Raw genomic sequence first — 27,622 nt, 5'->3', positions numbered from 1 at the left:
AAATATTTCCTGCACCAGTTTATCTCAGCTGAAACTCCTAATGCCCAAGATAAAGGCTTGAGCAAGTAAAATCAAAAAATATATACATCGCGGTAGCATAGTTTAAGTTAATTCTATGAATTGCTTTTTGTTAGTTTTTAATACCTTAATTAAAAGATATTATTTTGAACTCTCAGCCTTTCCCAAGATTCTGCCCTTGGAGGCAATATTCTTGCCCAGAGTTTTGACTCTGAATTTGAATTTGGATTGGGTAAGCAAATACGTCCAACTTCCAGTTGACATACTGAATTTCTTTAAACTTCCTAGCACTTTATAATTTGGAAAGAGGAGGAGAAACAATACAGAGAATGAACAAATAGGTTTGATGGATAAATGGTAAAGACTGAGAATTAGCAGGTAGTAAGAAGATGAGATAATTATGTGGAGGACTGAAATATGCAATAGCAACAGGGAATGGAGAAATACCAGAGATTGAGGGAGAAGTTGGAAAAGAAGCCGCTTAGTGCCATGTTATTTCCACAGCTCAGCCATTGATGGCCCCTTTGGTTGCCACGTCACAGTATAGCATGCCACCTACCCAAAAGAATAGAAAAAGAAGAGGACAACGAAGCAAGCAGCTAAAATGAAAGAAGCAGAAGAATAATAGATCCAGGAATAGATGAAGGGAAACACCTATAATATATCACAGATGAGTCACTACATTCTCCAACTTGCCATGTTTAATGATCAGGGTGATCGATTAGTTACATAAAGTCAGCTGTGGTGGAATTAATAGTGCATTATATCTTTGGATAGGTGCAAGTCTTGTTCCCTGCAGGTGCTAATTAGACTTTTTAAGATTCAAATGCCTACATTGGAACTATATTTCTATTGAAACTTAGTTTGGCAAGATTTTAATATGTACTGGAGCTGAGTTTTCATTTATTAGCAGATTCAACTAGAAATAGGCTGCAAGTAGTTAATTTGTAGGCTTCTATTTTTAACTCATAACTACTTGCACCCCTAATGTCAAATGACGTAAATTGAGCTATAAAAGGTTAAGCATGCAGCTGCTTTGCATACAGCTCATCAGTAGAAACCTTTTATTGCGTTTAATGTACCTTTGCATTTTTAAAAAATTTTCTTCAATTAAATTTTAGGTTGGAGCATTCCTGAAGTCTCCTAAATTTCCTGTATGGATACTTGGCAGTGAAACCCATCTAACTGTATTCTTTGCAAAGGTAATCTTCACTGCTCTGTTCAATCAGACAAATGTTGCTGCTTTATTTTTATATTTTTAAAGGGAAAACTACTCAATTTTGAGAAATAACATTCAAGCTCAAATTTAACAGTTTTTCCATTTATACTTCTGTAAAGTGACAGCAGTTACAATATTGGACGTTGGGATGGGGGGGTAGTTGGTGAAAAGCTAGGTAATTGATTGAGTTTTATATGCTCATAGAACTAAAATATTCATCTTTGTCACTAGAAAAGAGCTAGCAGATTAAATGAAAGACTGTCTTGGGAACTTTTCCACAAGCAGAAATTTGGATTTTGGTTGACAAATAGAAACCACAGAACCATAGAAAAGTTACAGCACAGATGGAGGCCATTCGGCCCATCTCGTCCATGCCAGCCCGAGGACACCCAGGTGCCCTTTCTAATCTCACCTTCCTGCACTTGTCCCATAGCCCTGCAGCTTACAGCACTTAAGGATAAGATCCAGGTACTTTTTAAAAGAGTTTAGAGTTTCTGTCTCTACCACTGACTTGGGCAGCAAATTCCAGACACCCACTGCGTAAAAAAGTTCTTCCTCATGTCCCCCCTACACCTTCTGCCACTTATCTTGAATCTATGTCCCCTGGTTCTAGAATTCTCCACCAAGGGAAACAATTTTATCCTGTCCACTCTATCTATTCCCCTCATAATTTTGTACACTTCAACCAAGTCACCTCTCAGCCTTCTTTGTTCTAAGGAAAATAACCCCAACCTATGACCCTGTTTTCTGCTTTCTATTTATTTATTCGCCTGTATCCATCCACGCGTCACACCTCCCCCCTCCGCTCGGCCTGTCTCTCATGCCCCCCTCCCCCACTTTCTCTCTCTCTCTCTCTCTCTCTCTCTCAGCTTGGCAATCTCAGAGGTCCAATTGGCTCTTAATACCTTCCATCAGTTATTTACAGCTTAAACCCTTATAGCTGGCACACAGTTTTTGAGCTGAATTTTGCTGAAGAAGTTGTTTCCTGGAGCCATCTTACTCTAATCTAAATTGTTTGATACACAGGCAACTTGGTCCTGTGATCAGTTTCTGGAACAAATTGCTTTTTACAGAAAATCAGCTTCCGGGGAAGCCTACATAAAGGAATCATCACCCAATATACAATATAGTTGTGTTTCCCTTAAAGCACTAGGCCATTCAACCTGTCAGGTCTGCTCCACCATTCAGTTAGATCATAGCTGATCTTCTCTTCAACTCCATTTTCCCTTCCTTGTTTCATATTCTTTGATAACATTACCTAACAAATTTTCTACCTCTTATAAGCTACTTTTCCTACCATTAAAGCTCATTTTCCTACCATTACAGACTTTTGAAGGAAAATAATTCCAAATTTCTACTGCATTTTGTTCTAATTTTAGGTTACATCCTCTTGCTCTTGATTTTCCTCCACCAGTGGAAATCACTTCTCAGTCTACCCAATCAAATCCTTTTAACATTTTAAGCACCTAAATCGGAACACCTCTGACTCTCCTATACTTGAGCCAAGTTTATGCAACCTTGAACTGCTGAAGTCCTTGAGGTGGTTCAGTGTGTGACCAGTGAAACACTGGCTCCTCCCACTGTCAAAACACCTGGACTCCATGCCAATCAAGTTGGGCTCATCCCTTGTAGCTGCTGTCTCCCATGTTGGCTTGATGCTCTGTGGTGAAACTGGAGTGTCCTTTCCTTGGCACAAGCCTGGACAAAATTTATGTGGATTGTGAGCTAGAACAAAAAAGGAGATGCTAACTCATTGATTGCAAGCTGGAAAGACAGGACCATGTGCAGGGGGCTGACAGGTGATAACATGCACCAGACAACTGTGATCGACAGGGACCTTGATAGGCTGAGCATAGCTTCCTGTCAAGAGACTAGGCTTGGGAAGAGTGGATCATTGAATGAAAAACCTTACACATTCATCTGGCAGAGGAAGAGTGTGAGTAGGGTGTAGGCTTCACTGTAAGGCACTCGCTGCCCTTGATGATGGAACCTCTCACAAATGCTCCAGGAAGTATTTGCTCTATCTCAATTCAAACATGAGTATCTATGCTGCACCGCTGTGCCCCACTACAGAGGGGAAAGAACAGTTCTATGAGGGGCTATCAGAAGAAGTACTAAAACGAGATTTTTATCTACTGGGGGATTTCAGTGCAAGAGTAGGCGTCGGCAATGAAATCCTCCTGCCTCGGACATCATAGTACATGAAAGATAAATGAAATGGACAGAGGTTACATGAGCTTTGCTGCTACCATGAGCTTTGTGTAACAAACACTTTCTTTCAGAATAAGCCATGTCAAGGTGTCCTGGAAAGCCCAAGATTAAGACAATGGCACCAGCTGGACCTGATTGTCACCAGATGTGGCTCAACACGTTCTCCATACTCACAGCCAGCACAGCGCACATTGTAATGCAGATCACACTCTGTACACCAGGATTAGGATGCAACCCTCAATGTTTTTTCATTCAAAGCAGAAATGCCATACTTGTATCAATGTCAGCCATGCTGCCTATCTACATATGAACTAACAGTTCCTCAACTTGATTGAATAGGAGCTTTCTGAAATTCCCACACACAGTGCAGAAGTGAAATGGAGCATATTGCAAACACAGAAGTAAAGTCCAATAGACTGCTAGGCACTACGCCAATGACTACTGGTTACAACTTTGCCAGAATATCCAGATGGCCTACTACACAGGAAATGCTAGAAGCACATATTATGATAAATCATAAAGGTAACAGGTCCGTCAGCAAAGAAAACAGCTTTGAGAACAAAGATAAAGGAAGTCATTACCAAATGCAATAAGGATTGGGTGGAACACTACCTTGAGTTGTAGGAGATGTATGCTCACAGAAGAAGCTCTGGACACCATAGACACCCTCCCTGTCACTGAAAAGCTGGATATCAAACCCTGAGTGGAGGAGCTTAGCAAAGCTATTGATTTGCATGCCTCGCACAGAACTCCAGTGCTGGTTCAGTACCACCTAAATTCACAGAGCATGGGAATACAGTTCTCCTACACCATCTGCATGAAATTTTGTATATTTGCTAGAGGGAGGTGGCAGTGCCTCAGGATACACCTGATGCAAAGGTTGTGACCCTGAACAAGAACAAGGGTGACCGCAGCAATTGCAATAATGCATCTCCTTGCTAAGCATTGTGGGATAAGCATTTGCCCCTGTTGGCATTATCTGATGGTAGACCTTGACTGAACGCATCTATCCCAAATCCCAGTGTGATTTCAGAATAGGAAAATCAACTATTGATATGATCCTCTCAGTGAACAAAGGAGACACACTATATTGCCTTCATCAATCTCACCAAGGCATTTGACCATGTGAGCAGAGGCAGCCTATTTAAACTGCTGAAGAAAATTGCCCCCGGAGCTGCTCAGTGTGACCTCCTTCCACGACAACATGATGGCTTAGGCTGGCCATGACAGGACAGCATCAGATTCCTTTGAGATTCACAGTGACGTCAAATAGGGCTGCATTCTGGTGCTGACGCTCTTTGGCATTTTTTCTCTTTACTGCTGTTGTATTCCTTCACCTTCATGTCTACTTACATACCAGAACTGATGGAAAGCTGTTCAGCCTTGTCTGCCTGAGATCCAAGACAAAAGTGCACCAAATGCTAATCAGAGTGTTGCTCTACCCCGATGATACCACACTAGAATTCCATACCAAGGAACTCCTTCGGTGGCAAATGGGCAAACTGTCTCACGCCTGTAAAGACTTTGATTTGATCATCAGCATCAGGAAGACACATGTCATGGCCTAGGATGTTGTCATATCACCATCAATCAGCATTGACAATGTGACACTGGAGGGTGTTGTTTGTTTGCGATTGTGGCACCTAGATATGTAGAGCTATCGGTCACTTGATGCTGAAACAACACAAACATAGCAAAGAATGCAGCTGTTATGTCCAAGCTGAGGAAGAGAATGTTGTGCAATAGCAATCTGACTGAAAACACCAAACTGTGAATCTATCAAACCTGCATCCTCAGTGCAGTCCTCTACAGTGATGAGACCTGGACAACATATGCTAGGCAGGAGAAAAGACTTAACAGTTTCCACCTTCACTGTCTCAGGTGTATCCTTGGCATCTTTTGGCAGGACAACATCACCAACTCTGAGGTCCTGGAGCATGCTAATTCCATCTGTGTACACTTATTACTAAGCCAGTGACATCTGCACTGGCTCATCCACGTCCATCAGATGGATGATGGCCGTGTACCCAAAGACCTTCTGTATGGAAAACTAGCCAGTGTGTCACAACCTTCTGGACATCCATATCTCCACTACAAGGACACCAGGGAGTGAGGTATGAAGATAGTAGACATTGGCACAGACAACTGGGAGACAGCTGCCAAAGGCTGTGACCTTTTGGAGGCTGGCTGTCTGGAGGAGCATTGCAAGAAGCAAGCCAACACAGCTTAACTGACTGAGAAGAGAGCCTAGGGAAAAGATGCCTAGCAAATCCCCTGCATATTTTCACTCTCTTCATCTGCAGCAAATGCGGCAAGACTGCCATGCCAGAGTGGGGCACCTGAGCCACACCAGGTTTAACAGAGTTGACTACTAAGGTGAAAACCATTGTCTCACAAGATGAAAGGCTGCCAAAGGAAAATGAACTGCTAGGGTGTATTCTATGGATAATACATGCTGCAATTGTAGTATTATCAGTAGTGATTCTGAATCCAATGGTAATGATGTCAATCAATAAAAGAATGTGAAACACATCCTCCCTATGGCTGCTGAATATTTTGTAGCTTGGAATGTTTATTTCCAGAGGTGACTGAAGCCAAGTTTCTGTCGAGGTTACAATGTTATGTCCCCCTATTCTGCCATGTTCCCTGATTGTCTAGTGATTTTCGCGTTTTGCATAAGACCTTGCAAACTTTGATCGATTTGTACTCCTCAGTGCCTTTTCCCTTCCATTATTTTCTTCTGTCTTCTCCTTCACTCCTCCTATTTGCCCTAAAGTGTGTCAGTGTGTCTATCTTTATTACCCCCCCCCCCTTCCCTTTGAGTTTACTGTTTTGTTTCTCCAGTATTTGTACTTCTGAGTTTTTTTTGTTCTCTACAAGAAAGAGAGCTAGAATTTATGTAGTTTCTTGCCTGCCCTCATAACCTTCTAAAGCATTTCTCAGCTATTTAGTTACTTTTGAAGTATAGGCACTTTAGCTTTTAAGAAAAATTAAACAGCCAATTTGTGCATAGCAAGGCAGTGCAAATGCTAATACAATAAATGACCAGCTAATCTCTCCTTGTATTGAGCTCTTGTGTTGAAGTCCAGGGCCAAATGGTTCTCTTAGAATCTTTATGACGCTCTAGCTAGGCCACATTTGGCATATGCTCCCAGCTCTGGTTATGACACTTTAGAAAGTATGTGAGGATCCTTGGGAAGGGTGCAAACAAGACTTAACCAGAATGATTTCAGGAATGAGGGATTTTAGATACAAGGTTAGATTGGAGAAGCTGGGGTTGTTGGCTTGGCACTTGGAAAGGAGTAGACAAGATATCGGCATGTTTGTCATGGCTGCAGAGAACGTAATCCCTTTAATTAAATCCTCTAATTATTAGTCATCTTTTCTACTTTTTCTCAGCATTATCACCTGCTCCTGCTTACTGGTACGCACATCCTCCATACTACTGTTGTGTTACTTGAGATTGATGCTTCTCTGATGGCATCCAGCACTATAAAAATCTGTCAGTAAAATTCAGATCCCAGTTGGTTCCTGCACCCACTCTACCCTAATCTTTCTTTCACCATGACTTTTTGTGTGTCTCAGTGTATCACTGCCCAGTTTCTTCCTCTGTGTAACTGTTACCTTGTACGTGTGCCATTTGCATTCTCGGGAACTTTCCTTCCTCTGTACTTTGAGTAATAAGTGTATCATTACTCTTTTTCAAGTTCACTAACTGTGCTCATGAGGACTCTTATTTCTTGTGTGATTGCTCTGGATAAGAGCTCTTGTATCATGTAGGCTATCCAAGGCAATCACTTTCAACTTTACAGCTATTATGCAATGTACTAAAAGTACCAAATTCCATTTTGAGCTAGATGCCAACTTCCTTACCTAGCCTTTCAACACAAGGCCACATTGAACAATTGCCATTCTGGGTTTTTATTTCACTACATTAGGAAAGGCTAAGAGGAAGATGTATTAAAGGTATCAAAATAGGAAAATAGTTTTTTCGGTATTTATTAAGCCCTTTCCTGACCCGCTAAAGCCAAATGTAATTCTGTACAGTCACCTGAACTGAGGGTAGCCAGGTAAGACTTTAGATGTTAGCAATTGACTTTTACAGTCATGAAACCAGCAGGTCAAACCTGAGACCATCCTGCTGTGCATTGCTCAGATATCCCCTAGATGAACTTCATTAAGTTAACAGGAAGCCAAAGTCACAATCTTTCAAGCATCTATTTTTCATGTAATCTTGTCAGTGAGCCTTTGAGACACCGTGATTTCAGATTCAGTAGCAGTTTGCAAATTTGAATTCAGTTTTTAAAAACAATCAAAGCTGATAACTTCAAAGTTAAACATAAATATAAAAACAAAAAAACTGCAGATGCTGGAAATCAAAAACAAAAACAGAATTACCTGGAAAAACTCAGCAGGTCTGGCAGCATCGGCGGAGAAGAAAAGAGTTGACGTTTCGAGTCCTCATGACCCTTCGACAGAACTTGAGTTCGAGTCCAGGAAAGAGCTGAAATATAAGCTGGTTTAAGGTGTGTGTGGGGGGTGGAGAGATAGAGAGACAGAGAGGTGGGGGGGTGGGGGGGGGGGGGGTGTGGTTGTAGGGACAAACAAGCAGTGATAGAAGCAGATCATCAAAAGATGTCAACGACAATAGTACAATAGAACACATAGGTGTTAAAGTTGGTGATATTATCTAAACGAATGTGCTAATTAGGAATGGATGGTAGGGCACTCAAGGTATAGCTCTAGTGGGGTTTCTTTTTATAATGGAAATAGGTGGGAAAAGGAAAATCTTTATAATTTATTGGAAAAAAAAAGGAAGGGGGAAACAGAAAGGGGGTGGGGATGGGGGAGGGAGCTCACGACCTAAAGTTGTTGAATTCAATATTCAGTCCAGAAGGCTGTAAAGTCCCTAGTTGGAAGATGAGGTGTTGTTCCTCCAGTTTGCGTTGGGCTTCACTGGAACAATGCAGCAAGCCAAGGACAGACATGTGGGCAAGAGAGCAGGGTGGAGTGTTAAAATGGCAAGCGACAGGGAGGTTTGGGTCATTCTTGCGGACAGACCGCAGGCGTTCTGCAAAGCGGTCGCCCAGTTTACGTTTGGTCTCTCCAATGTAGAGGAGACCACACTGCATTCGTTGCTCCCAATATGGTCTCCTCTACATTGGAGAGACCAAACGTAAACTGGGCGACCGCTTTGCAGAACACCTGCGGTCTGTCCGCAAGAATGACCCAAACCTCCCTGTCGCTTGCCATTTTAACACTCCACCCTGCTCTCTTGCCCACATGTCTGTCCTTGGCTTGCTGCATTGTTCCAGTGAAGCCCAACGCAAACTGGAGGAACAACACCTCATCTTCCGACTAGGGACTTTACAGCCTTCTGGACTGAATATTGAATTCAACAACTTTAGGTCGTGAGCTCCCTCCCCCATCCCCACCCCCTTTCTGTTTCCTCCTTCCTTTTTTTCCAATAAATTATAAAGATTTTCCTTTTCCCACCTATTTCCATTATATAAAAAAAAAACCACTAGAGCTATACCTTGAGTGCCCTACCATCCATTCTTAATTAGCACATTCGTTTAGATAATATCACCAACTTTAACTTTAACACCTATGTGCTCTATTGTACTATTGTCGTTGACATCTTTTGATGATCTGCTTCTATGACTGCTTGTTTGTCCCTACAACCACACCTCCCCCCCCCCCCTCCACCTCTCTGTCTCTCTATCTCTCCGCCCCCCACACACACACCTTAAACCAGCTTATATTTCAGCTCTTTTTTGGACTCGAACTAAAGTTCTGTCGAAGGGTCATGAGGACTCGAAACGTCAACTCTTTTCTTCTCCGCCGATGCTGCCAGACCTGCTGAGTTTTTCCAGGTAATTCTGTTTTTGTTTTCAAAGTTAAACATGTTGGATTGTTATAAAATGTTACAAATATCCATTAGGAAAAGAAACCTGTCTTTGACCTGTTTGGGCAATATGTGGTTCCAGTCCCACCCCAATGTGGTTGATCCCCTTTTGCCCCTGAATCAACCTAGCAAACCAACCAGTTATATTAAATCTCTAGCAGCTAAAAATGGCCCACCCCCACCACCTTAGGGCAACTAAGGATGGACAGTAGATGCGGGAGTTGCAAGTGGTGCCCATGTCCTGAGAATGAAAACAACACATTTTTAACATGAATTTCACCTTTGTAATAAATTCTGGATGGTATTGTTGAATGAATACAGTTTCATGCTTGGAGTTTTGATGGAGCCTAATTGAATATGACGAATGCTATATTTTATGAATGTTTTGGTGACTTTGGTTTGTTTTGAGATCATTTTGAAATATGAGATGATCATATTTCAAAATTTTCTGTTCTTTCAGTAGAGTTAATAGCTGTGTTTCTGTTGCTACTGTTGTAAAACAGATCAAGATTTATATTAAATTCTTGTCATAGTTTTCAATTTCATATTTCCCTTTTGGTGAAACTATATTTGTATCTTAACTTCAGGATGGAAAATTTATATTCCATTTTCTGTTCCATATTTTTGTGGGATGTAGGAAATGTCTAAATTTGGAAGTTAATTTTTTTCTGAAAGATTACTTGCAATAGAATTGTATGTTTACAATGCACAATATTTATTTAACACTGGCTGAAAATTTTGAATGTTCAGAATCAGACATTAATAGTTCCAGAAAGGGGGCAATGAAAAAGGAGCTGAAATTGAAGAAACTTTGATTTGATTGTAATCCTCACAATCTTTGTGCAGCCCTCTAGTGTACGTTGTTAAATTATAACAGATTATATGCCTCTAATCTAAAGTATATCACAATGAACTGAACAAATCTCAGTGACATTTGTTAGACCAGTCTCCAGTATGTCTAAGATGCCCCAATAGCCTTTTGTTATTACAAAGCAAAGACATGCTGTGACAGCTGTTATATCAGATAAAATTGATGAGCGTGCTGACAGAGATGAAACCAATCTGCAGTATCAAGTTTCTCTCTTCTCAATTGCATTGAGTAATTTTTTGAGTAATCTCCTCAAGTAGGCTTTTGATGTTGGTGGGAATTAATGAGTTTTGCATCCCTACATTGTCACTGCTGATGGTTAAGGGTCTTTCTCCTTTCTAGAAGTCTCACCTCTGACCTTGCTGGGGATGCAGCAGATTCATTTTCAGGTGAGGGCAGTTGGAGAAACACACCAGAGGCCAAAACGTTTTTAAGGCAGCTTTCTGCGGCAATACAGTGCCGTCTGCAATAGCATTGATAGCTTTGCAGTGAGGAGATATATTTTCTTGAGGGTGTCAGTTACTGGGAATAGAGAAAGGAATGGATCGGCACAAAGCAGACACCTTCTGTTCTGCATTTGCCTCAAACAATTTGTATCAGTGGTCATCTGTAGATTTTACACTCTAGTTAAACAGTGCGCACCATTAACAATTATGGCATTCTTTCACCCAGCAGTGAACTCACTGTTTCAGTCATTGCTACATAAAAACTAGTGACATTTGTTTCAATTGGTCTGAGCAGTAAATGGACATTACTTTTTAAAACGGCTTTCATTATTTTTTCTTTCCTTTTTTAACAGTCAAAACTCCTGAGAAGCTTTATTCTCTGGAGCATTCATCTTGTTTCTTTTTTAAATACTGGTGCAACAAGATTCTTTCAGATTCATGACAAGTACAAATCAGTGTGCATTTTGACATTGCATTAGCATCTGGTGGCTTACTGCTTCTACACTAATCTCTTTAGTGGTCTTTTGTCTAAATTATCCCTACACGCTTCAGTTCTACTGTAGTGGTACTTCAGGATGGTCTAATTTTACTTCCATGGGGTATATGCTTGCCACATATTCCTTAGATGATAAGAAAATTGTCTTTGTTCACACATTGTATATTGTTCCATGTCAGAGATAGCTACTTAATTAACAATGGCCATATACAAAAGAGCGAAAAGAATATATCTGGATATTGAAGTACTTGTGTCTAATTGATGAACTGCTTCCATATTAAATTTCAATTTTATACTTGTAGTCTTGAATTACAGTCTGGAATAAGTTGGGAGATGGAAGAATCTCCCAGTTGAAATATAAACGTATGACTTGTAAAAAAAAATCGTGCCGCTAGTTCAGAGACTGCTAACCTGTATAGTGATTTTAGCTTAATAGGATAGAGAGGCATACAAGGAGTATTAATTAAATGGATTTCACTCGATTACTGTTCCCGTCATTCATGTACTTCATGGTGTCACTAGAGTGCTTATTATTTCATCTGCAAAAATGTAGGTGAAAATCATGTGTAAGATCAGTCTAGCCACCATTGATACCTGAAAATAAAAATACACTTCAGATTTCTTTCAGGAATGACCAATGGATGCTGATCTTGAGAGAATTACCAGTACTGAATCAGAATTTGTAACAAGCATTCTTTAAATTCTAATGCCGTGACTAACTTCTGTTAGTGCTGCCATCCCATTCTCTTTGTTCCCCCTCCCCCCGCCACCTCTGCTCTTAAAGCAAATGCTGTAGCCAGGAAAATTAAGTTTGTTATCGTGCCCAATGTTAGTTATGTAACTGTTTTGGACTGGCAGAGGGCTGATGTCCATATTTTGATTGTCTTTTTGTCATCACTTGTTTCTGGGCCCCTTGCAAGCCCCACCAATCTTAAAAGGACTTCAAAGGAAGTGGAGGATCTTGATGTGCAGATATACAATCATTAAAGATGGTAATAGAAGTAGTTGAGGCCACTGGAAAGGTAACCTGTGCCTTTTGTCTAGAGGCATAAAATAGAAAACCACATAGATAATGTTGAACTTGTATATGACCTTGGTAAGGCAGTAATTGAAAAGTAGTGTGCATTTTTGGACACCCCATTACAGGAAGGATGTGAAATCAATGGAAAAGATAGCTTAGCTTCACTGGGATGTGAAAAGGGTTGAAGAGCTTGTCGCAATCATGAACAGTAATATGTGTTGCAGTTATTTTCACCTGGCCTGAGAAGATTAATGAGTTATGATCGTTTTTTTTTTTAATGAATTAATTGGACAACTGCAAAAATTTTCCAACACAGATTTAAAGAGGAAGCTAATGTTTAGAATGTGGAATTCTGTGCCATACTTATAAGCAGAGGCAATGAGCTGTTAGGAGAAATAAAAAATTGCTTTAAAAAAAGAGGAAAGTTAGGATATGGAGAGCAAAGCAAAATTAGGTGAGGGTGGCTTGTGGAAAAAGATCCTATCATGAACTTGATAAACTAATTGGCTGAATCCTGTTATAATTCTGATGCTATTGTGGGATCTTGCCTTATATAGCACCTCTTGGTGTTTATTAAAAGTGAGAGCATATATAAAAAAAAATACTTCCAACAATGCTTAAACCTTTTTGAGTTTTGTGCAGTGAACTTGAAAACAATACTGCTGCTGCTGTAAAAAAATGAAAAACTGAAAAAAACCTATGAAACTGTAATTATTCCATGTTACATTCCTGATCACTTTGTGATGGCGGCAATAATGAAGCTGAGCCAATGGATTGCTTTGCACAGCCAGTCGCCATGCATCTACTAAATGCCAGACCTTTAAAGTTTTTCCTCATGTCACTTTTGCTTCTTTTGACAATTACTTAAAATCTGTGCCCTCTCGTTTTCAATCCTTTTACAAGTGGGAACAGTTTCTCCCTCCTCTGTCCAGACCCTTTGTGATTTTGAATACCTCTATCAAATCTCCCCTCAGCCTTCTTTTCTCCAAGGAAAACAGTCCCAACTTCTCCAATCTATCTTCATAACTGAAGTTCCTCATCCCTGGAACTATGTTCATGAATCTTTTCTGCCATCTCCCCAGTGCCTGCATATCTTTCCTAAAGTGCGATGCCCAGAACTGGGTGCAGTACTCTACCCGAGATTAAACTAGTGTCCCTTACAAATTCAACATTACTTCCTTGCTCTTCTACTCTATGCCTCTATTAGTAAAGCCTAGGATACTGTATTCTTTATTAACTGCTCTCAACCTGCCCTCCCACCTTCAATGACTTATGCATATCTACACCCAGGTTCCGCTACTCCTGCACCCACTTTAGAGTTGTACCCTTTATATTGTGTCTCCATGTTTCTCCTACTAAAACAAATCACTTCACACTTCCATGCGTTGAACTTCATCTGCCACCTGTCTGCCCATTCTACCAATTTGTCTTTGTTCTTTTTAAGCTTTACACTATCCTCTACAGTAAACAATGCTTCCAAGTTTCGTATCATCTGCAAACCTTGAATTGTGTCCTGTATGTCAAGGTTTAGGTCATCCATACATATATATATATATATATATATATATATATCAGGAAAAGCAAGGGTCCCAACACTGACCCCTGGGGAACTCCACTACAAACCTTCCACCAGCACAAAAAGCATCCATTAACCTTTCCTTCCTGTCACTCAGCCACTTTTGTATCCATTTTACTACTGTCCTTTTATTCCATGAGCAATAACGTTGCTCACAAGTCTGTTTGGCATTATATTGAATGCTTTTTTGAAAGTCCAAGTATACCACATCAACAACATTGCCCTCTGTTAGCGCTTTAAAAAAATCTCCAAGTCAGTTAAACACAATTTTCCTTTAAGAAATCCATGCTTGCCTTATTTAATTGACCTGCATTTGTTCATGTGGCTATTAGTTTTGTCCCAAATTATTTGTCTAGATGTTTCCCCCACTACTGAGTTATAAACTGACTGACTTGTAGTTGCTTGGCTTATCCCTACACCCATTTTTTGAACAAGATTGTAATGTTTGCAATTCTCCAGTCCTCTGGCATCACCCCTGCGCCTAAGGAAGTCTGAAAAATTATGGGCAGCAGCTCTGCAATTTCCATACTTGCTTCCCTCAGTATCCTTGAATACACCTCATCTGGTCCTAGTGCTTTATCAACTTTTAAGTACAGACAGCCTATCCAATATCACCACTTTATCAATTTTAACCCCTTCTAGTGTCTGATTTACTTCCTCTTTCACCATGTCCTGGGTCGAATCATCTTCCTTGGTAAAGACGTGCAAAGTATTCATTTACTACCTCAACTATGCCCCCTGCCTCCCTGCGTGAATCTCCTTTATGGTTCCTAATTGACCCTACTCCGCCTTTTGCTACCCTTTAATTATTTATATGCCTGTAGAAGAATTTGGGATTCCTTTTATGTTGGTTGTCAGTCTCTCTTCATTTGCTTCTCTTTGCTCCCCTTCTTTGCTTTTTCACATTCCCTCTAAATCTTCTGTATTGAGCCTGATTCTCAATTGTATTTTCTACCTAACACCTGTCATAAGCACACTTTTCTTCTTTACCTTCATTTCTATCTCTTTTGTCATCCTGGGAGCGCACTTTGTTTGTCCTATCTTTTCCTGTTGACAGTGCCCAAAGTACTACTACTTTGAAGGTATCCCATTTTTCAGCTACTGTTTTCCTGCCAACCCTTGGTTCCAATTTATCCAGCCTTGATCCATTCTTGCTAATTAAAGTTGGCTTTTCCCCCATTTAATTATTCTTACTCTGGTTTGTTCTTTGTCCTTTTGTACTTTAATACTTTCATGGGACGTGAGCTTTGCTGGCAAGGCAATGTTTATTGCCTATCCTTAATACCCTTGAGATGGTAGTTGTCAGCCAGCTTCATGAACTACTGCAGTCCACGTGGTGTAGATGCACCCGCAGTGTTGTTAGGGAGAGAGTTCTACAAGCGCAGATGTAGATCAAAGCCAGGATGGTGTTGAATGGAATTTAGAGTTGAGGCACTTGCATGTGTTTACAATCCAGAGTAAGAATAATTAAATGGGGGAAAAGCTAACATCTGTTGGCAAGAATGGATTTGGGCCAGATAAATTGGAACCAAAGGTTGGCAGGAAAAACAGTAGCTGAAGAATGGGATACCTTCAAAGTAGTAGTACTTTGGGCACAGTCAACAGGGAAACATCTAGACAAAATAATTCCTTCTAGGTGGTAGAGGTCGTGGATTTGGAAGGTGCTGATGAAGGAGCCTTGGAGGGTCACTTCAGTGTATCTTATGGTAAACACTGTTGCTACTGTGAGCTGGTGTGGAGGGAATGAATAATTAAGGTGGTGAATGGTGTGCTGATCAAGCTAGGATTCAGCATTGGTAATGCCATTGAATGTCAAGGGGCAATGATTAGAATTTCTTGTGTTAAAGATGGTCATTGCCTGGTACATGTGTAGCACAAATGTTATGTACCGCTTATCAGTCCCAGCCTGAATGTCTTGCTGGATGAAGACACGGACAATTCAGAATCTGAGGGAGTCACAAATGGATTGAACACTGTGCAGTCATCAGTCAACTTCCAAATAGTGTCCCAAGTAAGTGTATGGAGAGCAAAAGGTCCCAATACAGTTTGGGTCATGTCGCAAGTTACATCTTGCTAATATGTGCAGCATCTATTTACTTCTGTTTTTGCTACCCTTTCCCCAGCCCTCTATCCATTTTGCCTTTAATGCCAAACTCCCATTAAGGGCCTCATTACCCAAAGACCTTCATCACCATTCATAGGCCAACCAATTCTTTTCACTTTTTAATAACATGTAATAATACCACCACACGTGTTTTGATTTAAAATGTTACATTTATTTGAGTTTGAAAAGAGATTTGCTGATTTTAGTTTGATCATCACCTACTTGAATGAATCTTACTCGTGTTTTGTATTCAACAGAGATCATAGTCTAACTAATCTTTCCTGGCTCAGAATAGATCTCCAAAAGGTTTTGGCTAGTTATAAGAAAATGGTTTGCTGCAAATAGTAAATTGTTTTAATTTTAGATAACAACCCTGCCTGTCCGTGTTTCTCCCTTCTATGCTGTACTGGAATTCCAGAGAGCAAAAGAGATCTGAACATTGCACCAACAGACAATATGTACAAATCCAGTAAATTAATCAGGAGTGTAAATTAGTTATTTAATCCAACATTGGCAGAACATATTCAGTTTGAAGTATCCACCTGAATTTATCTGAAAAACCAGGAAGTTTTCCTACTGTGATGAATTCTAAATAAAATTTGAAGTTTGATTTGGTCTTCATGGAGACACAAAATTGGTTTGAGAAAAAATATTGTAATCTTATGGAGACTATTTTATTTCCAAACCATTTAGGGCCAAACAAGATAGTGAGTTATAAGAAATAATGAACCAAATAAGTCAGTATAGAATTTTATTCAAATGAATAAGGTAATCCCACACTAGTAAGAAACAAATGTAATATTTACGATTGTTTGAGTCTACACGAATGCGTTAGAGGATATCCTGTGCTCGAATCATAGAAATTTAAAGCACGGAAGAAGGTCATTTGGCCTTCATGTTTGCACCAGTCGACAAGGACCCATCCAACCTAGTCCTACTTTCTGGTTTTTGGTCTGTAGCCTTGTAGGTTATGGCATCTCAAGTGCATATCTAAGTACTTTTTAATGTTATGAGAGTTTTTGCCTGTATCATCCTTTCACGCAGTGAGCTCCAGATCCCCACCACCCTCTGGGTGAAGAAATTTCCCCTCGAATCCCTTCTAGATCTCTGACCTATTAGCCCAAATCTGTGCCCCTCAACCAAGGGAAATAGAACCTTCCTGTGTACTCTGTCTAGACCCCTTATAATTTTATACACTTCAATTAGCTCTCCTTTCAGCTGCCTTTATTCAAAAAAAAAACCCCTAGCCTATCCAGTCTTTCCTGATAAGTAAAGTTCTTCAGTCCAGGCAACGTCCTCATAAATCTCCTGTATACCTCTCTAGTACGATCACATCTATCCAGTAGTGCAGTATCCAGAACTGCTTGCAGTGCTCCAGATGTGGCCTAACCAACATTTTATACAGTTCTAGCATAACTTTCCTGCTCTTGCAGGCAAATATCCTGTGTGGCTTCTTGAACCATCTCATCCACCAGCCCAGCCACCTTCGAAGATCTGTAAACTTGTACTCCAAGGTCCTTCTGCTCCTCTATACATATCCTATTATTGTGTATTCCCTTGTTAGATTTCCCCAAATGCAGTACCACTCACTTCTCCAGCTGCAACTCCATTTTCCATGGTTCTGTCCACTCGATAGTCCAATGATATCTTCCTGTAGTCTACAGCTTTCTTCTTCATTATTGACCACATGATCAATTTTTTGTATCACCTGAAGATTTCTTAATCGTACCCCTTGCTTCAGGCCCAAATCATTAATATGTACCACAAGCACTGACCCCTAGGAACCCCACTGGAAACAGTCCTTCTGGTCACAAAAACACCCATCAACCTCTGAGCAAATTTTAGATCCAACTTGCTATTTACCTTGGACCCCATGGGCTTTTTACTTTCATGATCAGCCTGCCATGTGGAACCTTAGCTAAATCCCTGCTAAAATCCATACAGACTCAAATATGCTGCCCTCATTGACTCTCTTTGTTGCGTCCTCAAAAACTCATTCATGTTAGCCAGCCATGACCTTCCTTCAACAAACTGAGCTGTGACTGTCTTTGATTAATGCATGTCTTTCCAAATGAGAATTTACCCTGTTCCCTTGAGAAAATCCTATAAATGTATAAATTCTGAAGTTTGCTACCTCTTGAGAAATGAATGATGTGAAGGATTTACTGCTAATGTCTTTATGTGCTGTATGTAATAATAAAATCTCAAAATTTAGGGTGACCCTTCAGTGAAGAAACTTAGCAGTTGTAACTTCAGAACATTTTACTTTGCAACTCTGTCAAACTTGCAGTTCAACCTACCTTCTCCTGTTGCTTTCCCATTTTTCTACTTAATTCTAAGAGATAAAAGTTTAGATTTAAATTGGCTACATGGAGACTTCCTGTTTTGCATTTGTGTGCAGTGCCCTGACAACAAGCAACAAATTTGTCATGAATAGTGGCCTCTGAATTGATGCTGGGCTGGTTCTTGAGTCTTTGCATCATGACATCATGAACTCATACAATGGGGTCTCCAGTTATGCTTATATTTCTTAGGTTTCCTATTTTTTAATCTTGTGTCCCCCACAAGATACACTTACCTTGCTCTTGACACCCAAATGCAGTATATTTGCACAGAGTTTTCTCCTTGATGTTTACAAGAAATTCTGGATAATGTTTTTGCCTTATTTTAGTGTAGAACATAATTTGGACATTGTACAACTCCCAGCCTTGGTGAGACACAATTGCACTGGCAATAATTAAACTTGGATAGGATTAGCCATTCTAGAAACCAGTATGTGTTTTGTTTAGATTTTCTGGATGAAGTATGTTTTTATTGGAACTACAATTATGAGTTTGTTTAACGTGCCAGTGAGAACCTGAAATAACATTTTTGATAAAGATTGCCTCTATTTAAAAACAAGTTTTAGATGGCAGATTGGGTTCAACCAATTTGAAGGAAGTGGCATGATTCTGTCTCTAGAACATGCTGTACCAAACAACATGTTTTAGGAGATCAGTCATAGTGTTACTGTATTGTGTACTAACATTGCTAAAGTCCATGTAAGGATTTTTTAAAAAGTATGGAATGAACCCATCCAGTTGGCCAGAAGTAGTCGGTTGAGTTTTTAGAGTTGGCAAGAGGAAAAGAATTTATTTTGGAAAGGATGTAGATGCAGTCATGGCAATAATATCTTTCGTTCTTTCTTCATTTTAGGCATGCATATGTAAGCTTTCTGATTGCAGTCTAAACCACAACAAATAGGGTAGAGATTGATTATGTCTAACTAACAGCATACAGCCTGCACCTGAACTGAATGACCGGAAGCTCAGACTGAAGTGGACCTCATGACTACATTGAGTGATGGCACCTATCACAGCTCCAAAGGCAGTTTGTCCATTTTCAAGGGGTCATCAGGAGCCCTCAAGCTTGATAGATGGCAGAATCTCAGACTGGCAGTGGCCCTGAGTAGGGCTGTGGAGCTGGGAGGAGCATGGTCGCTCCTACTAACTCCACATTAAGCTCTTCAAGAAGCAGCGTGCTTGTGTTTTTAGTGATGGCCACTCGCTAGGCTCAATTTGGCAGGTTTTCTAAAACGGGTGTTAGGCCCCTTATTAGCATATGCATAAAGGAAATTATAAACTATGGGATTAGATTTGGGCTCTTCACTACATCATTCTTACATAACACTTGAGCCTCAAGGTACTTTGTTAGGGAAAATGCTTGCTGTGCCATAAATGACGGAACATTCATGCTTACAGACTATGCAAAGGACAGTTGTGAGCCCATTGTTTTTTCGTACTAAAACCTGAAGCTCTTGGAGCAAAATTAAGTTTATGGCTTGCTGACACCGTTAATTCTTGACCATTATGAGCAGAAATTCTGTTCCCAGTGACTGATTCCTGTTATTTCACTGGACGCCATGTACAGATTCTCAACTTTCCAGCTAAAGGTATTGTTAAGCCTGCAATGTGGCCTTTTTTCTTTTTCCCATTTTCAAGTTCTTACCTTTTGTTTTTACCATCCTCCTTTTCATTAATTTTTTTTTCCCCATTTTCTCCCCTTAACTGTTTCTTGCTGAAGAAAGAGATGCTGAAGCTTTTTGTCCTGCACTGATCAGGACACCACAAGAATACCAATAAGGGAAAAACAACAGTTTGTAATCTATGTGAGCAGAATGCCGATTGGCTGGCAAGTGGACTTTGATAGGTAGAGGTGTTGCCATGGGGAATGCACCAGTGATGTAGCATCACTGCCTCTACCAATCAGAATCCACTTCCCAATGCCTCTACCAATCAGAGTCCACTTGCCAGCCATTCAGCACTCTCCTCACATACAGTATAATTGTTGTTTTTCCATTGGTATTCTTGCGGTGATCAGATGAGGGCGAGAAGAAAAGCTTCGACATATCTCTTTTTTCACCGATACTCAAATTCTGTAATACCATACAATTATTAACTGTTTCTGTTTGTCAGTGCAAAGATATAGTCCTGCTCGTCCTTGCTTGGGAAAATTAACTATTTGGAAAACGAGCAGATTGAGGGTGCCAAAGTACATAGGGCTCAAAGTCTATATTTTTTTGTAAAGATAATGGCCAAAGAGTCACAGGAGTCAGAGGTTGGAACAGCATTTGGAGTTGGCCATCTGAGCTACAAGCAGTGGAAATAAATAAATATAGCCGTGGGGCGAATCAGGTAAACATATGCACTTCAACTTTGGGAGCTTTAGTCCAACAAAGTTTAATTTCTTGTAAGTTAGTTTGGCTGATATATTCCATGTGCTTTACAAAAAATCTGTGTACTTTGGGCTCTATGGACTGTACTAAACATACAGGTTTTAATTACATAAATATTTACTATAACTGTTACAACAATAAAGCTAATCCTGGCATCCAAATAGCTGTCAATCCCTAGCAACAGCGTGCAAGCTGAAGTCTTTCGTTTAATGTAGAGCTTGGGCGTACAAAATTGTGAGATGCTGGTACTCAAGTTTTAGAGCTGGCAGAGGAGACTCTTTAATCCCATCAATCTACCCTAGATTTGTAATTAGTTTTGAGAGGTGCAAGAACATCTGATCCCAGAGTTTAAAGGAAAAATGGTTTAAATGAGTTATTTTCTCCTTTTCTGCCCACTACCTACCTTCGCCCACTCTTCAACAGTACAGATGCTTACAACTCTGGCTCCTGCCTTTTTATCTAGTGCTTTTCATTGCCAACTAAGATAGTTAACACTCTTCGATGGTTACAGTACAGTGATTAACTAGATTACATATATGTGCTGTAAGGAACATCAACCTTTTATATAAGGACATAGACCCATATGTGCAGAGTGTTATGTGGAAATTAAGAATAAAATCTCCTGACAAAATGAAATGGCTAATTAAATCCATCTCTGCATGACCAGTAATGAACTTTCTTATCTTCCCAGTTTCTTTGTAAGGCATTTATAATTGAAGCTGACATAAGTGTTATGATTTTAGATAGTCTTTTCAACTCTCTGTTCATGCTCACTACAAAAGGTACATTTTGTAAGCAAGCCACTGTTTTTCACAAACCAAAATTTATTTATGCACATAGAGTGAATCAGATGTATTGCTTCTCAGGGCTAAGAATCTACTGTTAACTACTGAATTATACCAGAGATATTAACCCCTCACTGGCAATACCAAATCATACTGACGTCATGTAACTGGCTAAATTTGAGTTGTTTATTACAAGAAAACAATATATAAAGAAGCATGTTAAATAATATTGTAATAAAATAGCTTAATTTCCACAAGTTTATTTAAACTACTTTGAGTCCGACATAACCAGTCATTTGAAGATTCTTAGTCATTTTTGATGCTCTGAAAAGTGAGTCATTTTGCATTTTTACATAAGTGTATATCTTTGTGCTTACTGTCTCTGAGCAGGCAGTACAGTTAATCTGACAATACAGAACTGGCCAATCACTTATTGCTATTGAATCCTAAGAGATGTCTAGGTACAGAATTATCACTCCAGACAGGATAAATTCACAATGTAATGTCTGAAACCTGGAGGGAATTCCTTCTTTCAGGCCTTGCATATCAGTTAAGGCTTTGAACCTATATAATTTGACTGGCCTTTGGAATAGCTCCTCTGCACACCCCAGTCCCTATACAAGTCCATATGTCAAAACATCTGTCCTGTGTTCAGCAGATGTAATATTTCCAATGAGAAGGGCAAGACCACTACCATCTTAATACTTGTCAAGACATACACTTTTCATAACATGCTTAAGTTACTAGTGAATCTTCTGTGTCTTTGCACATGTTTGGTTAGGAGGAAACCATTTGTCTTTTGTTGTCTACACTCGAGGCATTAACTTGTTGTTTGTCCATGGAAACTGACCAATCTCCAGAGTGTTTCAACAACTTATTTTTGTTTCAGATTTCCAGCATCTGCAGTTTTTATTTGCATTTGCCTCTTAGTTGAGCTCATGGCAATATGTCCTATATTGTAATAGCACTATCTCTGCAGCAAGTAATAACATTTGCATTATAGTATTGCTCATTGGTTTAATTTGTACTGAAGGTATTATAGTGTCTGCAATTCCCACTTTATGCATTTTTATTGGTTTCAGGAGAGCTGAACTAAGTTGCTGTTAGCGAGATCTTAGAGGAGAAGATAGGTCTCATTCTGCACCCTTAAAACAGTGCTTCTAAGGTTGCTGATTCTAATCATCAAAATTAAAAAAAGACACAGTTCACTCCTGAAAAGGTTATTTATTAATCAATTTAATGTTTCTGTAAATCTGTTCCACAAAGACTTACTCTCAAACTGGCAATGTGATGGTGCCCATTTAATGAATCAATAACTGACACAATCTCAGTGAAGTACAAAGGCTTTTGATCTAATGATACCTGTACTCAAGGGACACTTAATGGGAAAGGATTCCAACTTTATTAGATGATGTAAGAAAAGGCTATTGTATAAAATAAGGTAGCATTAACAAGCCATCTATCTAAAAAGTGTAATTTGTACTTAAATGCTATTGGAATCTATTATGTTAATTCACATGAGAGTAATGCAAACTTCAAAGAATAGAATTGAAATGGGGGAGTGTTGAACTTTTATGATATACATTTGTAGTCAAACAGTCTGCACAGTCTCTGCATAAGCAGCTTGTTATTTTTTTGTTTGTATTTTTCCTGCCAACTTGATTGTAAAATGTACTAAATGTATTAGCCCTGTCATGCAGATTCTTCCCATCCATAAGCTGCATTCAAGATATCTTGCAAAATCGGTTAAAAATCCTGGAAATTACTCTTGTTTATTTGTACCTTCACTTTATCCCCACTTCCCAAACACAGACCTATTACTAGAGAAACACAGATGGCAGAGTTTAAAGGAATAAGGAGCCTGACAGAAGTGACAGCTGCATGCCATATTTTCCTAAACTCCCTTCCCCACCTTGCTCCTTGATTTTAAACTGCACACTTTTGTTAATCCTTGGTCAATAATAACTTCTTAATTGGAGTTAACTAAGACAAGTCCATTTTTTCTTCCTCTCTTCTCCCCCATGTGCTACAAAATTTTCTTCCACAATATTGTGGAAAGTCACTGACTTCCTTTGAGAGGTGGCAGGAAAGAAGAATTGATTGCTTAAATGAATCCTGAAGCTTGCTTAGAAGCAGATTTTGCTTTTACCATTTCTGCACGAATTACAAATTTAAAGATTATACAGTGAGACTTGCCAGTTAAATCTCCAGATATTTGAACAAAACTTCAAGCTAACTAACAAATCTTAAGTCTCATTAGTTTTGTTTGAAATAATTGACATGCAAAATTAAAACTGGTTTAAACACATTTTGTAGATATTTTAGGTAACATCTACAGTTGTACAAGTCCATTTTGTGCTTGCATTTTGGCAGATTTATGTGTATAGTGATGATGGTGAAAGAAACATCCAAAGTAACCTTCAACTGCAATTGTAAATTATTTTTAGTGTGCGTTATTGGAACTGTACAGTTTTAGCTATAATTGTGATTGCATAATGCACTAGGATGTTTAGAGAGTGAGTTGTGGCGCAAGTGAATAGCATAATTTTTTTCTCAATGGGTGACTGCTGAGTTTGCTGCACTTGTGAAGGAGAAACTTTTTTTCATGTTTTAGTTCATTTGGACTGCCTTCAGAAATTCCATGTGTAGCATTTGTGCCTAAAAATTAGGCTAGAGATGTGAGCACAACTGCATGCTTCAGGGCCTGTGGTTGCACGCCAGACAGTTAAGGTTGGAGCTTTCTGATCATCTTGGGCGTTGGGGGAGGTTGAGTATCAATTACATGTTATGTCTTCCGTCTGCCCTGAAACATTCATAGGCCCTATGGTCCACAGGAGACCCAGAACAAACTGTCACACTCCTCTGCTTGGTGCTGAACAGTTGAACCTTGAGGGAGGCTTGTAATTCTGGTTCCTAATGAGTATCTAACCCATGTAGGCTACCAACACTACTCTTAACAGAGTAAAAGGATTAGTGAATTTGCTTTTAAGCATGTCTAACATTGTTGGAACCTCCTCACTCTCTGAAGCTTCTCTAGATAATGCCTGACTTAGCACTGATCACATAAAACAAAAATATCCCAGGTTCAAAACTTTGTTTGGAATTATCCATTCTTCTTAGGTCAGTAGTTAACTGGAGCTAAGCAGGCATAGAAAACAAAGAAATAACTTTTCTTTCATGACCTTTCAAGGCACCTTACAGCCAATGAAGTACTTTTGAAACAAAAACAAAAATAGCTGGAAAAACTCAACAGGTCTGACAGCATCTGCGGAGAGGAATACAGTCAACATTTCGAGTCGGTATGACTCTTCATCAGAAATTCATCTGTATTTTTGAAGTGTTGTAGGGAAACTCGACAACTAATTTGTGCATAAAATCCCTTAAACAACAACACTGAGTACCTGTTTAATTGCTGACCATTGGTCTTTGCTGACAGTATATATTTGAATTTGGCAGGATGTATATAGAGTGGGAAAAAGGTGTCGACTCTGCTTTGATCCCCAAATATCGTGTAGGTACAGGTTGGTCAGGTTAACTTGAAGATTGGTCTCTTGGATGAGGTAGCAGCGAGTTGCCAGTGTCCATTAAAACTTTCTACATCATGGTTGCCACACCGGCAACGATAGCTACAGAAGTTTCATGTCATGTTCAGCTTAGAAAAAAACATAAAAATTCACCTTTTAGGAGAGGAGAAAAATCCATAGAATAAATGGTTTTACCCAGGAATCTTTTTTTCAAGGTACAAAGTGATTTTCACATTCATCCTTTGCATATGGTTTTGATGATGTATTTGTAGAGTATATTGATTTTAGAATTGGAAGAATTAACTTATTCAGCAGTCCAAAGAAGCTAGGTTGTTTATTTTAAATGAGAGAACTATTTCAGAACAAAAAACAAAACTACAGATTCTAGAATTCTGAAACAGAAAACGCTGGAAAGAACAGGTGAGTTAATGTTGCAGAAGTAAATCTTCATCTGCCGTCTTTTTTTCATAGCTATAGTAGAGTGCATTTATCGTGTTCTTGAACATTCTTGCTTTCAGTGAAATAGCAGGAAAAGGATGATGAAAACCATGGTTACCCACAGCAATGTGTTTTAGCACAGAGCATTGGCAATGTGCAAATGGTGAGGCTGACATACTAAGTTTTAAAATAGAGTTGTAGAAATACTTGAATTTATAGCTGTTCTAGGTCTTTTGTGTCCCATTTTTACTCCTAAATCAAAAATACTAACGTTCACTAGTATGCATCCTGCAAAAGTACTGTTATACGCATGGGTTCAAGCCTGACCCCAAATTTAATATGTAATCCAGGCTGCCACTTCAGTAAAGTACCAAGAAGTGCTGCCTTGTGCTGTTTCTTAGACAATCTGTTACACCAAGGTCTGTTCAGATGAATGTAAAAACTGCCATGGCATCAGTCATAGGAGTTCTTCTGATATCCAAGCTAAACATCACCAGAGACACAGATTAACTGGCGATTGATTGATTCATGTTTGGGACTTTGCTGTGCAGAAATTTGTTGCTGCCCTTTCAACAGTGATGACAGTTCAAAAGTAATTCTTTGGCTCTGAAGCACTTGAGGGCCTTCTTAAGTGTAAGGTAGGATTACAATTGCTGTATAATTGCCAGGTTATTTTTATATATTTTGGAATATGGGAAACGCTAGCAAGGTGATATTTATTGCCCGTCACAAGTTACCCAGAGGATATTAAGTAAATCACATTGTGTCAGATTGAATCGCATTTTGGCCTGGATAGTCAAGCAAATTTTCTTCCCAGAAGAATGTTGATAAACCAACTGGTATTTTACAATAATCAGGCAGCTTTCATGTTTTTTCTTTAGTGCATAAAGCACTTTTATGAGGAAAACAAAGCTCAATATGACAGGAAATGTCTGTTGCTGTCTTTGCCAGTGTGGCAACCATTATTGTTAATAATTTGAATTGAAAATACCGCCTACAGTCTTAGAGTGTCCAAAAAGGGGTAAATGTTGCAAGTCACTGTCCCTGGTGCAGAGCTTTGCAAAGCAGGTGCAAATGCTGAGGATTCAAATATGTATATCAGTGTGTCCAATTTGTGGGTCACACAATTCTTCATTACTTTTTTAAAGAAGAAAGACTTGCATTTATATAGTGCTTTTCACATCCACCAAGCATCTCAAAGCATTTTTCAGCCAGTGAAGTAGTGAAGTGGAGTCACTGTTGTAATGCAGCAGCTAACCTGCACGCAGCAAACTCCCACAGACAGCAGTGTCACAGTGACCAGATAACCTGTTTGTTTTTCATATTAATTGTGGGATAAATATTGGCCGGACACCAGGCAGAGCTCCCCTGCTGTTCTTTGAAATAGTGTTGTAGGATCTATTACATACACCCAAGCAGACAAATGGAACAACTGTGGTAATTATGCTGTATATCCTTCAAGAAAATCAATGCTTTTATCTCTCCTAATTTTATTATGTATATTTACTTAGTTCAAGACGGAAAAAATGTTCTGTTAAGGGAATGTAATGGAAACATGTATAATCCCTTAATGACCAATGAGCTGGGGAATGGCTGGATTTTCTTCTTCTTTTCTCTTCTATCCTGTAGATGTGCATTCTAATCAGATAACGGTGCTTTTTTTTTTACAATTTTATTGCCAGAGTTCTATTTATTGTAAAAACTTTTGTAATTGTCATTCAAAGCCAAGAACTGAAGTTGATAGTTGAAGTAAACTGTGCTGCTATCTTAAGAAACTGGCTTGAGTTCAGATTTTGTAGTTTTTTTCATTTACATCAACCAAAAACCTTCTACATAGCATGTCCTTAAAACAGTTTCAAGCCACATGAGTCCCAAAACATTTTTTTTTTGGTACTTGATCTTCATACTTTCAAAATAGGAAAACTGTGTACTTGGTTTTAGGAATTCATTGTAATTATTTAACAGTAAATAATTTTCAATGCGTTGGCCAAGTTCATTTTCCAAGTATGGTAAAGCAGCTAACACTCATTGACCTCATGCGAGGATCATGTCTAGACCATTACGAAACATGACAAAATTGGATATAAAATTGACTAAGGAACAGAAAAAAGACAATAGTGGTGAATGGTGGCTTTTCAGGACTGGGGGGAGATATACCTCAGGAAGGATATGCTTACCTTGGAGGCAGTGCAATATCAGTCCACTAGGTTGTTTCTTGGGCTGAGGAGGTTGTCCAATGATGAAAGACTGAGTAAATTTGATCTATATTCTCTAGAGTTTAGAAGATTGAGAGG

General features: G+C 39.3%; 1 protein-coding gene across 3 annotated transcripts in view; it reads left to right on the top strand.

Moving 5' to 3' along the window:
• mindy3 (MINDY lysine 48 deubiquitinase 3) overlaps positions 1-27,622 on the top strand; it is a 150,114-nt gene that overhangs the window by 47,023 nt on the left and 75,469 nt on the right. For 2 of the 3 annotated variants that reach the window (XM_041184572.1, XM_041184571.1), the window contains exon 10: positions 1,140-1,220. The exons of the other annotated variant lie outside the window; for it this stretch is intronic. In XM_041184572.1, the coding sequence (XP_041040506.1) occupies positions 1,140-1,220 (81 nt within the window). The remainder of the gene's footprint in view (positions 1-1,139; positions 1,221-27,622) is intronic. 3 annotated transcript variants of the gene reach the window in all.

This window comes from Carcharodon carcharias, chromosome 3 (genome assembly GCF_017639515.1).
Source record: "Carcharodon carcharias isolate sCarCar2 chromosome 3, sCarCar2.pri, whole genome shotgun sequence".
Classification (NCBI taxonomy): Eukaryota; Metazoa; Chordata; class Chondrichthyes; order Lamniformes; family Lamnidae; genus Carcharodon; species Carcharodon carcharias.
The sequence above is the reverse complement of the archived record's forward strand: the minus strand, read 5'-3'. Positions and strand labels throughout refer to the sequence as shown.